General features: G+C 36.2%; 1 protein-coding gene across 1 annotated transcript in view; it reads right to left on the reverse strand.

The window, feature by feature from the left end:
- The window catches only part of LOC115421385 (polypeptide N-acetylgalactosaminyltransferase 18-like), a 364,676-nt gene that overhangs the window by 168,728 nt on the left and 183,047 nt on the right, over positions 1-12,901 (reverse strand). The window contains exons 2-3 of the mRNA XM_030137268.1: positions 6,027-6,234; positions 101-267 (exon numbers count right to left, since the gene is read on the reverse strand). Of these exons, the coding sequence (XP_029993128.1) occupies positions 101-267; positions 6,027-6,234 (375 nt within the window). The remainder of the gene's footprint in view (positions 1-100; positions 268-6,026; positions 6,235-12,901) is intronic.

Here is a 12,901-nt window from a genome sequence, read left to right on the forward strand (position 1 = left end):
CTATTAACCATCTTCTCATCAGGGACTGAGAAGCTGCTAATTAATGATTATTCGAAGGCTCTTTATAAAACATGAACCAAGGTGGTTTTCAGATACTTACAGCTGTTGCTGTGGTCGTCCACCAGTATGATCTCTTTGAGCAGCTGGGGGGGCGTTCTCTGAATGGCTGTGTGCACAGAGCGCAGTAACACCGACAACGCCTCGTTGACAAAGATAAATATGATGCTGAGCTGTGGAAGGTCTGATGAATACGACATGTTTCTGCATCTGGAGAAGAAACATGAGGAGAGAGTCAGGGAACTATGCCAACATTATGTTCACGGTTCAAAAGAGAAAGGAAAATTCTATAAAGCTGCTCTTATTGTTGAACACAGTTAAGAACAAAAAAGAAAAACACATCCATGTAAAGCTTCAGTGTGTAAATTAACATTGAGAGTAATCTAAGAGGGGAAAAAAAAAGACTTCTGCACCTCTTCTTACACAAATTCTATGTGGTGGCACAAGATTTTAGCAAATCAAAGGTGTTTTCAGAGAAGAAGGGGATTAAATATGTGACTGGCAGCTTTGGAAGTTCAGTTTGGAATATTTAGTGATATCTCATGGCAAACATGCAACTTATGCTCTAATGTCACCTCATTCTAACATGCATTGGTCACTAATATCAAAACGCCATCATTAAATTCAGCATTTACTCTGTTCTGGACATGAAGGGGATAAAAACTCCTGTCTGTACTCAAACATACTGTAGTAAGTGACATTAATGCATGTACTTGCTGGATGCAGTCTGTCATAATCAGTGCTGAGTGTAAGGCGTTACAAAAGTAATGCATTATAGCAGGGGTCTCAAACACGCGGCCCAGGGGCCAAATGCGGCCTGCCAAAGGTTCCAATCTGGCCCGTGGGATGAACGTGCAAAGTGCAAAAATTCCATAGTCAAGGCAGTCGAACTCATTTTAGTTCAGGTTCCACATACAGACCAATATGATCTCAAGTAAAATAATAGCATAATAACGTACAAAAAATAATAACTCCATTTTTTTTTCTCAGTTTCATGTGGAAAAAAATAATATTACATTATGCCTCTAAATAATGACAACTTCAAATTTTTGTCTTTCTTTTAGTGCAAAAAAAACCCATTAAATTATGAAAATACTTACATTTACAAACTTCCTGTAACAATAAAATGACAATAACCTGAACAAATATGAACAATCGGAAATGTCTAAAGAAAATTAAGCACAATTTTAACAATTTTCTGCCTGTTACTAAGTGTTTAGTGTCTTTGTAGATCCGATCCACAATGCACATGTATTAATGGCAAAATGAGGCATAACATTGTTAAAATTGCACTTATTTTTCTTAAGAAATTTCAGTTTTTTCAGGTTATTCACATTTTTTTGTGAGGATAGTTTGTAAAAGTAAGTATTTTCATAATTTAATGGGTTTTTTTGCACTAAAACAAAGACGAAAATTTGGAGTGTCCATTATTTATAGGTTATTATGCTATTTTACTGGTCCGGCCCACTTGAGATAAAATTGGCCTGAATGTAGCCCCTGAAAGAAAATGAGTTTGAGACCCCTGCATTATAGTAACTGATTACTTTTTTTTGTAACACAGTAGTGTAAGGCATTACTATTCAATATTCAGTAATATTTTATTCAGTACATGTTCAATAGCACATGCGTTACAACACACTTTTTGCCAATAATTCAAATGCTTAAATGAAAAAAAATAAATAAATAAATAAAAAAAAAAATAAGCAAAACCATGAGACCTTCAGGAATCAAAAATGTGTCTGTAAAGTTCTATTTCCTGTTGGTGTTCAGCCAGTGGGTGAAGACGGCAGAAGGCAGTCCATTGTCCACATGGACGTATGCTCATTACTAACCCTAACCCTGCTTTACAGAAGATAATTAGTGTTAGCATGATCCCTGTGATCAGCAATGTCAAGGTAAGCTAACGTGTTTATGACTAGTTAGAATTCTTTATCGATTGCAGATTTATCCACCGGCGTCCTCGGCCCTGCCCCCTGTTTGAACATGTAAAATGTTGAAAAAAATGCAAGTGTTCCTGCTGGGATTCGAACATCGCAGACTGTAGTGTTAATTACTGAGCTATCCGACCACAAGTACTTTAGGGCAAAAACGTATGTGTCCCAAGGGTCTGCGAACTCTTGTATCGGGTGGGTGGTGGTGGCGGTGGTGGGGTGTTATTATTGGATTCTACTGCGCATGCATCACTTATGACGAGAGTCTATATGTACCTCAAAAGTAGTACAGGATTCATGTAACACATTACAATTCTGAGACAGTAATATTGTAAGGTAAGGAATTACTTTGAAATAACAGTAACAAGTAATCTGTAATATATTACAGTTTGGAGGTAACTTGCATAACACGGGTCATAAAAGGGGGAAAATGAGAAAGTGCAAAAGTATAACATAATGATACAAGATGGTAGACTCAGTAGACATAAATATTGTATTTTAAGGCAGTGTTTCTCTACCTTTTTTGACCAAACTCCCCTTTTCGTCATCCAAAAAAAATGTGTGAGCAGAAGTGGGGGTTGGGGGGGTGGAGGGGTCTGACGGAACTTCTATACATAGCATAGGTAGTGCCCCCAATTGACATAACATACTCCTTGATATTAATACTCATACAGACTAATGCCCCCCCATTTCAATCTCAACAAACACTGTTTTAAGGCAGTGGTTCTCAATCTTTTTCTGTGCCCCCCCTTTTTGGAGGACAAAAAATCTCCAGGCCCCCCTCAAACCCAACAACATTGCAACTGTGGCGCAATTATAACTTTCATTGAAAGAAACATCAGTATTGCAACAATACTTTTTGCTTTTCCGTGAATAATTTATTGTTCAAATTAAAAATAACTTTGATGTTTTGCTTGAACAACACAAATAAACTCAACAAGACTGCTCCATGAGACATATTTGTGCAAATAAAAATGGGAAATGCGCAATTATCTTACAACTATGAAAATAAAGTAATTTACAACAACAAACTTAGAACAACAAACAAATTTTGGTAACAAAAAATGAAAATTTTAACAATATCAGTGGCTGCAATGAGCCTGTTTACGTTGAACACCTCAGAACATTAAAGCGCAATCTGTACAAACTGTTCAAAAACAGAAACATTGCACATTTTTCTTTTCCAGTCCAATCCTTGTCCATTGTCCAAACCTAAACTCTTTGTCTAGTCGGGTGACAGATCACCTTGGCAGTAAATTTGTTTGTTGTACGTCCCTAAAATGAGTCCAGGGTGCTCCAACGCTAAAACATTAGTTCCACCTGCTACATGTTCTAACCTGAAAAGAAAAAAAAAAAAAAAAAAAAACACGCAGGAGAGATCCCATGCCCCCCCTAGCAAGCCTTCACATCCCCCCTAAGGGGCCCACCCCACAGTTTGAGAAACACTGGTTTTAAGGTAATGTAAGGCTCAGAAGTTAAAATAATTTATGTTGAAGGAATGTAAGGTTTAACAATGGAGTAAATTACAGGGAATAAGTTAATTCAGGTATTTGTTAAATATATTGACTATGTTTACACAAATAACTATTTACATTTATGTTGCAGAATTATTAAGTATTTTCATTTGTTGTATATAAGCAGCTAAAATAACTTTTTGAATGTGCCTTTCTAAATCACTTAACATTTACCGATCTAGGTACTGTTAGTTCCTGATTGGCTGGTTCGGTCATGTAGCCGGATGACGGTGGAGTGAGTGAACATACTCAAAAACAGAATTATAAATTATATTATCTTCCTCTCCGTGTCAAACCAAATTCCTGAACAACCATGCTGATTGGTTGTTTAGCAGGTCAATGCCCGGACATCCTTTGCAAATGACATTTACGAAGACAGATGATCGTAAGGAATGAGCCTAATGGACTTAAAAAAATACTTCCTCAGCTATTGTCATCTGTTCTTCATCAAGAGCCATTTCCTCGGCCATAGTAAATTGAGGACTCATAAACTGGTGTTTACAACTAGTCGACTTTGTCCTCTCAACATCTGTTTTTATCTTGTTGCTTATCCAGAGGTGAAGATGAACCCAGAAACGAACAAAGGACTGAATGACAAAATCACTCTATGTGCCATGTAAATAATGTATTACATTATGTGTTAATGTTGATTAACTCAGCACGTTAACTCTTTTATGCACGTAATACTTAAGCCATTCACCTGACCTGTGGTTTCACATATGTGTATCCTGATCATGTTCACGGTGAATTATGTGAAAGTAAGAGTATCACTGCTTATAGCATGTCTGAATAATCATGCTATTATTTTACTGATGCTTAAGTGAGGTTACAGGTGATGTATGAAGTTTAAGAATCTTATCTGAGGATGTAAAGTTTTCTTACAAGGCCACAGTCCTCTCCCCCTCTGTCTTCCCAAGAGGGAAGAGAAACGTGATATTTTTGAATATTCACGAGGAGGCGTTTTCCCGCCGAAAACAGACAAAGAAGGCAACGCCCCAAGGCATCGATGACTCATCTATATTCATGAGGAAGGCGTTCCGGGTTGGTTTTTGGACAGAACTATAAAAATGAATGAAACCAACTTTTCTGGGGAGTCTTTTCCATCTCGGGAGTCTTTTCCACCTCTCCCAGGCTCTCACAGAGCAGAGCAGAGTCCTGTCCATCTTCTGGGCCCTCACCTACAAAAAGAGCTTTTTCCACCCTCGCTGCTCTCACCTACACAAAGAGAAGAGCTATCTCCACCATATTCTGGGCTCTCACCTAAGAGCAGAGAGCTTTCTCCAAGGAGTCTTGACCATCTCCTTGGCTCTCAGAGCTGTTCTATCCTCTAAGCTCTCCAAAGAGCTTTATCATCTTCGCTGTTCTCCACTTTTCCTGGTGAGCTTTCCAGAACCAGCCGCCAGAGCCAGCTGTGAACCTCCTCCAGCCAGCAGAACTTCAGAACTCCAGACCTTCAGGCCTCCAGCGCAAGCACGTCGCTTCACAGCCTGTTCCTGCTTCGAACTACGTCAGAAGACTTCATCCATTCGCCGTCAAGGCCGTGCCAGTTGCTGCATCCGCACCGCAACAACTTGTAAGAAAACTTGCTCCTGATTTATCTGAGTTGGTGTTATTCCAAGTTAAGTAGGTTTACCTCAACGTAACCTCACTAACATTATAATCTCTTGAATATAGCTATCTGCCAACTTAATTTACATATTCTCCTGTCCATAATCTCCTGCTCCTTTTGTTGTATTTGTCTCTTGTCTTTATGTTATTTGTGTGTCTTAGTTTAGTTAATAAAGTATTTATATGTATATAAATCCATTGCCTCAGTTGTGCTTTGTGTACTATTATTCACACATGGGTTCACTGTGCAGTCAACGAACTATCACCTATGCAAGATTTCCAAATTATTGTTTTGAGTTGATTTAAGTTTAAGTTTGGTTATAAATCTATAATTAAATTAATCAATAAATCAACACTCAATTAATAAATAATTTGGTATCCTATTCTTGCTACAGTCATGTGAGATGATGTTTTTCAGGAAGTGTTGTAGTTGTCACGGCACAAGGAAAAAGTAAAGCACTGTTGTACGAAGAAATCCGTCTCCATCCTGCAGTCTCATTTTATCAAGAATGAACTATTAACCACCAACAAACTCACGTTACAGTAACAACACAATGACTCATATTTTAGGTGGATTATATTTAAGTAATATTATATTCCATTACTATGATTAGATTCATCTAAATCCTAGTTTATCGATCACTAGTCATATTCTTTCAGATGTTACTCATCATAGAAGCAACACGGCAGCTCCTCTAACTGTGATATATTTCTTCATTTTTCCATAACATCATGAAACAGCAGCTCATCTGTCTTCCAATTCAGTTTTGATTAGAGTAGAGAAGGCTGCAGAAGGAAAGTGTATTTTTTCCTGATTTATGGCTCTGTAGCTTTAATGAGTGGAACCCCCCCCCCCCCCTACACATCTTGATGAATTAATCAATTAACAGTGCTCCCAATCAATTGACTCACTGACCCGTCCGGTCGTAAATCTGCAATGGGCCGGGTGAGGGAGATGCGGTCGCTAAGGTAGCCGTTGTAGCCGTAGTAACGGAACTTCCGCAGGGCGACCCTTCGACTCTCCGGGCCCAGGTCGCGACCCCAGTGGTCAAACAGCGAGGAGGCGGGGTCGGAGGCTGAGTCTGATGATGACGCAGCGTCTTCGCCATCCTTCTGAGGAGTTTCTGTAAAAAAGGAGAAAAAGAGGAGAAGTTCATTTCTTTGATTCATTATTTGCTTTACACTGTGGAGAAATTTAACCCATAAAGACCCAAACACCAACCGGTAATCAAAAGCATCTACTGATCTAAGATGTTTGATAACTTTTGATCCACTAATCCTATCAATACATGTAAATAATTGGTGTAAAATACAGTTTGTCATCTTTTCATGGTCATCAGATATGACCCATTTGGACGTTCAGAGGCTCTGTAGTTACCATGGAAACACTGTCATCTTCTACAACATTGATTCACCAGTAAAACCCATGGAGTTGGATCAATGACAGTGGATGAACACACTGGGTTTATGTAAAGTTAATGATAGATTTCATTGAAAAAGTCACTTTTCCTTCAGTTTTCTGTTTCTGATATAAAAACAATGAACTTTAATCTGAGCTTTAGTGAACATGTACTTGATCAGTGAATTAAATATAGGAAAATACATGACTTCCACTGAAAAACCTCAAAAATTCACAAAATAATATTATAATAAATGGTGACAAATCACTTAACCCTTAGGTCCTTCTTGGCATTTTTGTACATTTTTTTCTTTTTTTTTTTTTTTTTCCTTCATTTGTTGATCATTTTGACTGAGTTGTAGCTTTGAAATTTTGCAAGGGTTAAACCATAAAGACCTAAGCATCCATTCAACCTAAACCATCTACTGATCTACACCTGTTGATCCACTAATCCTATCAATACATATAAATAATTGGTGTAAAATTCAGTTTGTCATCTTTTCATGGTCATCAGATATGACCCATTTGGAAGTTCAGAGGCTCCATAGTTACCATGGAAACACCATCATCTTCTACAACATTGATTCATCAGTAAAACCCATGGAGTCAATGACAGTAGATGGAGAGACTTGTTTTTTTTATGTTCAGTTATTGATAGATTTCATTGAAAAAGTCACATTTCCTTCAGTTTTCTCCGTTTCTGATATAAAAACAATCAACTTTAATCCGAGCTTTAATGAACATCTACATGATCATTGAATTAAATATATGAAAGTACATGATATTCACTGGAAAAACAAAATAAAGAGGATAATATTGCAATAAATGGTGATGAATCACATAAGAAAGGTTAAATACAGATTTTTTTTTTTTTTTTTTTAAAAGCAAGACAAAATGTTGACTTATGATGATTTCACAGTAGATTTTGTGTGTGTACATTTTTGCCACAAAGGTAACCAGAGTATAGTAAATTTGAGGAGAGCATAAGGGTTAAGAAATGTTAAATATGGGGAAAAATAATTTTGGAATTGCCACAAAAGTAGCACCGGATGTTTATGGGTTAATGACAATCGAACATCCCTCAGCTCTATTCATGGAGTTTTGCAGAAAAAATGTCTAATGCTAATGAATGCTAAGTATGTTGTGTGGTTATCAAACACAGCCTGTTCGCTGGAGGCTCCAGGACTAATTTCTGCCGCATATGTGAGAGGATGGAACTGAAACGTGATGCAAAATAACAGGGATTTTCATTGTCATTACAAATAACTCATTCTGGCAGCCGTGCCGATCTATTTCTGCAAAGGTGGACACAAATCCTCCAACATGCCCCAGGTAACGTTTTGTTTTTTTTTGGTTTTTTTCTCCTATTTGCAATGTTACTCTCAGGTCTGTGCTTCATGTGTAACATCACGCCACTTCAGTCTGTGGTGGAAACAGCAGAACAATGCGAATAGACAACCTGCTCCAGGCCTGTTTGGAGAAAACATCAGAAAGCATACTTGTGCTGGTTTTGAAATATTCATATTTATGTGAATTATAGTGTGCAAAGAGACATAACGGAACAAGAGGATGCTCCAAAACAGGGATGAAAATAATACTCTGTGGCTTTTTCTGTCACCTGTTCACTGCAGATTTAGGGTAAAGCGGCAGCAGAATTTGAATACACTGGTCTGTTTGTCTCTGGAAGAGGAGGATCATCTGAGAGAATGAAATATTCAGGAGACAGAAGTCGCTTTTCCATTGACCCTCAAATTACACAAATATAACTTGCGCAATATTGCCAAAAGTCTAATTTTTTGATAAAAATTTTTTTGCGCTGGCAAGAGGTGGTTTTCCATGCGTAGCGCAAATGATATATCACACAAAAACTGCAATGGAAAGATCTTTTTTCACAACTACAGGGTGGGGAAGCAAAATTTACAGTATTTTGAGGCAGGGATTGAAAGACAGTGTATGACCAATTAGTTTATTGAAAGTCATGAGAATTTATTTGCCACAAGAAAATTGACATAATAGAAAATGTTGTTATTCTATGTGTCCTCCTTCTTTCTCAATAACTGCCTTCACACGCTTCCTGAAACTTGCACAAGTGTTCCTCAAATATTCGGGTGACAACTTCTCCCATTCTTCTTTAATAGTATCTTCCAGACTTTCTGGTAATAGTTTTGCTCATAGTCATTCTCTTCCTTCCATTATAAACAGTCTTTATGGACACTCCAACTATTTTTGAAATCTCCTTTGGTGTGACGAGTGCATTCAGCAAATCACACACTCTTTGACGTTTGCTTTCCTGATTACTCATATGGGCAAAAGTTTCTGAAAAGGTATGGATAATAGTGTTAGGTATGATTATGACATCAATGTATGTTTGGTTTCAAAACAATTGACGTAGTGCCTGCTGAGAAAAAACAACTAAATGCTCATTGTAAATTTTGCTTCCCCACCCTGTAGAGTCAGGTGAATTAAAAAATTGGATGTTGACGGACATTAAAACAAGTGAAGAAGAAGAAACATGTCACGGTATATGTGGACACACCAGGAAACCCAATCCTTTTATAATTTAGTGCCGTTACAAATACACAAGGCTCGGACCCAAATGCATGAGACGGAGAAAAAACGAACGTAGTTTGAGTCTTTATTAACTCAAAATATAAAAGTAACAAAAATATCTTCACATGCGTGGAATCAAAAAATTATCACAAAAATCTTCTCAATTGAGGTATTAAAAAGTCTAACAAAAAGATCTTCACATACGTGGCATCAAAAAATTAACAAAAAGGTCTTCTCAAATGAGATATCAAAAATATAACAAAAGGATCTTCACAAATGTGGAATCAATAAACTTACAAAGCAGCACAGAGGAACAGGAGAAGGTTGAAGGAGATCTTGACTTGACCGGCATGAAAGACGCACTGACAACAGACACGAGGAGAGGAGGGTACAATAAAGGGTAGAGAGGTAATGAGCTCCAGGTGAAGACAATCAGGGAGGACACAGACAAGACAGACACAGTGCACATAGACGAACAAAACCCCTCACCAAAGTAAAACAGGAAATGAACAAAACCAACTAACATAAATTACTAGCACCGCTGAGGGCGGTGCATCACAAGTACGAGATAGAGGGGTAATACATAATAATAACGAATACATCTGTAAATAAACACCATATTCACGTTTGTCGCCATGTTTATGGAATGACTTCTCATGTCACCTTGCGATAATAAACAAATCATCGCATTTGTGATATAATGGAAAAACCAACATTACGCACTTCTGTTTTTTCCACCTTTAGTAAATATTGGTAAAGTTTTGTGCAGATGTCCAATGGAAAAGTGACTGGTGACATTCTGAAACATCTGACCCAGGTGGACAGTCCAGGTAAAGAAACAAAGGTCTCCATGCGTGAAAATGTACCTAAATGACAGTACGACTAGGGAAAGAAAATATGTGCTGCACAATATATCGCGATATCTCATTTCACGTTACTGTATCGATATTAACCCTTTCATGCATGAATTATGAGAACCTTAGTCGAGATTTTTTTCCTGAGAATTTTTATTCCTCTTCAGGCATGAAAAAAAATTGCAATTGATTTTTTTTTTTTTTTTTAAATAAACCTGTTTTTTTATGAAGGTAGATTTGTTTCTTTATTGCTTTAACTAAAAAAACAATTTAAATTAAAAAAAGTGTTCGAATGCAAAAAAAAAAAAAAATTAGAATCCAAAAAATTGCATTTGAATGCTTTTTTTCTTTGATTGAAGTGATTTTTTTTTTAAATTGATTTTTTTCTTTTTTTTTTTTTTTTTTTTTTTTAATGAAAATATTTTTTGAGGTTAAAGCAGTAAAGAAACAAATGTACCTTCATAATTTTTTGTGGAGTTCCAAAAATGTCCACTCCACTGGACACCATGCGTTTAATTTTTGAATATCAGAAAGTGATATACAAAATCAGAACATTTTTAATGCAGCTAATCTGATGTTTTCTCACATTTTACCATATGGGCAATTTTTATTAGCAATTGATTTACACTCAAACATGCCATGGAGATCAGGTTTATCAAGAACAGCAAAGTTATAGTAATGGTATGAATGTCAGTGTATGGGATGGTGCAAAAGTGTCCACTGTGTTAACTCATATCGAACGAAAACAACAAAAACCATGAATATACCAGAGAACAGATGCAGAATAGCTGTCCACTGTTGTGACCAATATGCATGAAAGGGTTAAAAAGTACTGTATTGATATTTTTAGGTATTTATTCAAACGCAGACATGGTGAGGGTTGAGTTTTGTTTTTGTTTTTTCTTTATACTTTATTATCTAACACTATTTTATTAAATAATGGTTATTTCAAGCATCCTAAAAGCACTGAGAGACAGATGTTAGTTCCTTTGTTGGGATGGCACAAAAAAAATGTTATGATGTTGGATAATTCAGGGACGGTCCATTACCCATTCTATTCACAACTAATAGAATATAAACATTTGAGCAGGATCTTAACCCTTAGGGGTCCACGGTCACAGCCCCGTGACTCAATCACATGACATTTTCAACATGTCGCAGCGTTAGAAGTCGGTCACGTAGACCACTGAGGATAACTTTATTCAAAAGTGCGGATTTGAAACACTCTCTCACTTTTTATTTGATGTTTATAGAGCAAATACAACTAGAGATATGATGGTTTCAACTCAAACAAACATGAATGAAAGTATGAAAATGAAGTGGGGGGTGGCATTAGATTTCTGATCATATCTTCGTCATTTTTTTTGTCCTTTTTCAAAATGGGAAAAAACTGAATCTGTGGATTCTACTCCACAGACTGCATTAACATTACAGGTAAAGGTGAGAATGACCCCCACTTGAACCGGATGAGGAAACCAGTCAGTCAGAAATCAGTGAGGACAAGAAGCATGTTGGTTTTTGTAAGTATACAGTGATTCAGAGACATTTTATAGACATTTTGAAACTGTAAATAGTGAATATGAGGGATTTTTGTCAATTTATGACCTTGTAACTACAGTGGCCCTGAACAATCAACACACCACATCAACAAATCAAAAAGCACATAAGAAACAGGAAAGCATTTAAGAAAAAAAAAAAAAACACAAGAAAAAGAAAAGTATACAAGAAAAAAAACATACACAAGAAAAAGAAAAGCATACAAGAAAAAAAAACACACACAAAAAAGAAATGTATATAAGAAAAAACACACAAGAAAAAGAAAAGCATACAAGAAAAAAACACACAAGAAAAAGAAAAGTTTACAAAAAAAAACACAAGAAAAAGAAAAGCATACAAGAAAAAAACACACACAAGAGAATGAAAAGTATACAAGAAAAAAAAAACACACACACAAAAAGAAAAGTATACAAGAAAAAAACACACACAAGAAAAAGAAAAATATACAAGAAAAAAAAAAAAACACAAGAAAAAGAAAAGCAAACAAGAAAAAAAACACACACAAGAAAAAGAAAAGTATGCAAGAAAAAAACATAAGCACAGGAAAAAGACTAGGAAAGCACTCGGATCACCACCAAATTTAATCATTTGTTCCTTGTGCCAGTATCAACATTTCCTGAAATTTTCATCCAAATCCGTCCATAACTTTTTGAGTTATCTTGCACACGGACAGACAGACAAACCAACGCCGGCAAAAACATAACCTCCTTGGCAGAAGTAAAAAGCAAACAAACAAGAAAACAAAAACCCACACAAACAAGAAAAAGAAAATCATACAAACCAGAAAAAAATACACTCACAAGAAAAAGAATATCACACAAACAAGAAAAAGGTCATACTGGAAAAGGTGGGTACCTGCCATGACCAGGATCTAGATGCTGTTTGGATAATCTTTCTGACAGGAAGACAGACAGTGGTTCTGTCCAGTCAGCATCCACTGTTCAGACAGAAGCTTTAACTTGAACATTATAGTTAAAAAATGGAATAGGACACCACTGAGAAGTGACTAAATGAAACATTTCAATACAATGATGGATTTTTCTCAGTGGGAACATTGCTGGAAATGTGCCAACTTTCCAGTGTCTAAGTGCCAAGTGTAATTTAATATATATATATTTTTTAATTACTTTGTAAATTTTGTACCTCAAAACTTGGATTGTACTCGTGTGTGTTTGGGTATTTTACATTTTCTTTTTAAAGTTGCATGTTTATAATCTTGTGCTATCTTTTAGGGTGACTATTTACATTTAGATTTCTGCATTTGGCAGATGCTTTTTTCCAAAGAGATTTACAGGGGAAACACCAGAAATAAAAGAAAAATGCAAGAATAGATTAAAAATATAAGACAGCTGTACAATTAAAACAGTGTTGTACATAAGAATAAAAAGCAAAATGATAGACTAAAATACAAGAATAGATTAGATAGACATA

Source organism: Sphaeramia orbicularis, chromosome 6, assembly GCF_902148855.1.
Source record: "Sphaeramia orbicularis chromosome 6, fSphaOr1.1, whole genome shotgun sequence".
NCBI classification, from domain to species: domain Eukaryota; kingdom Metazoa; phylum Chordata; class Actinopteri; order Kurtiformes; family Apogonidae; genus Sphaeramia; species Sphaeramia orbicularis.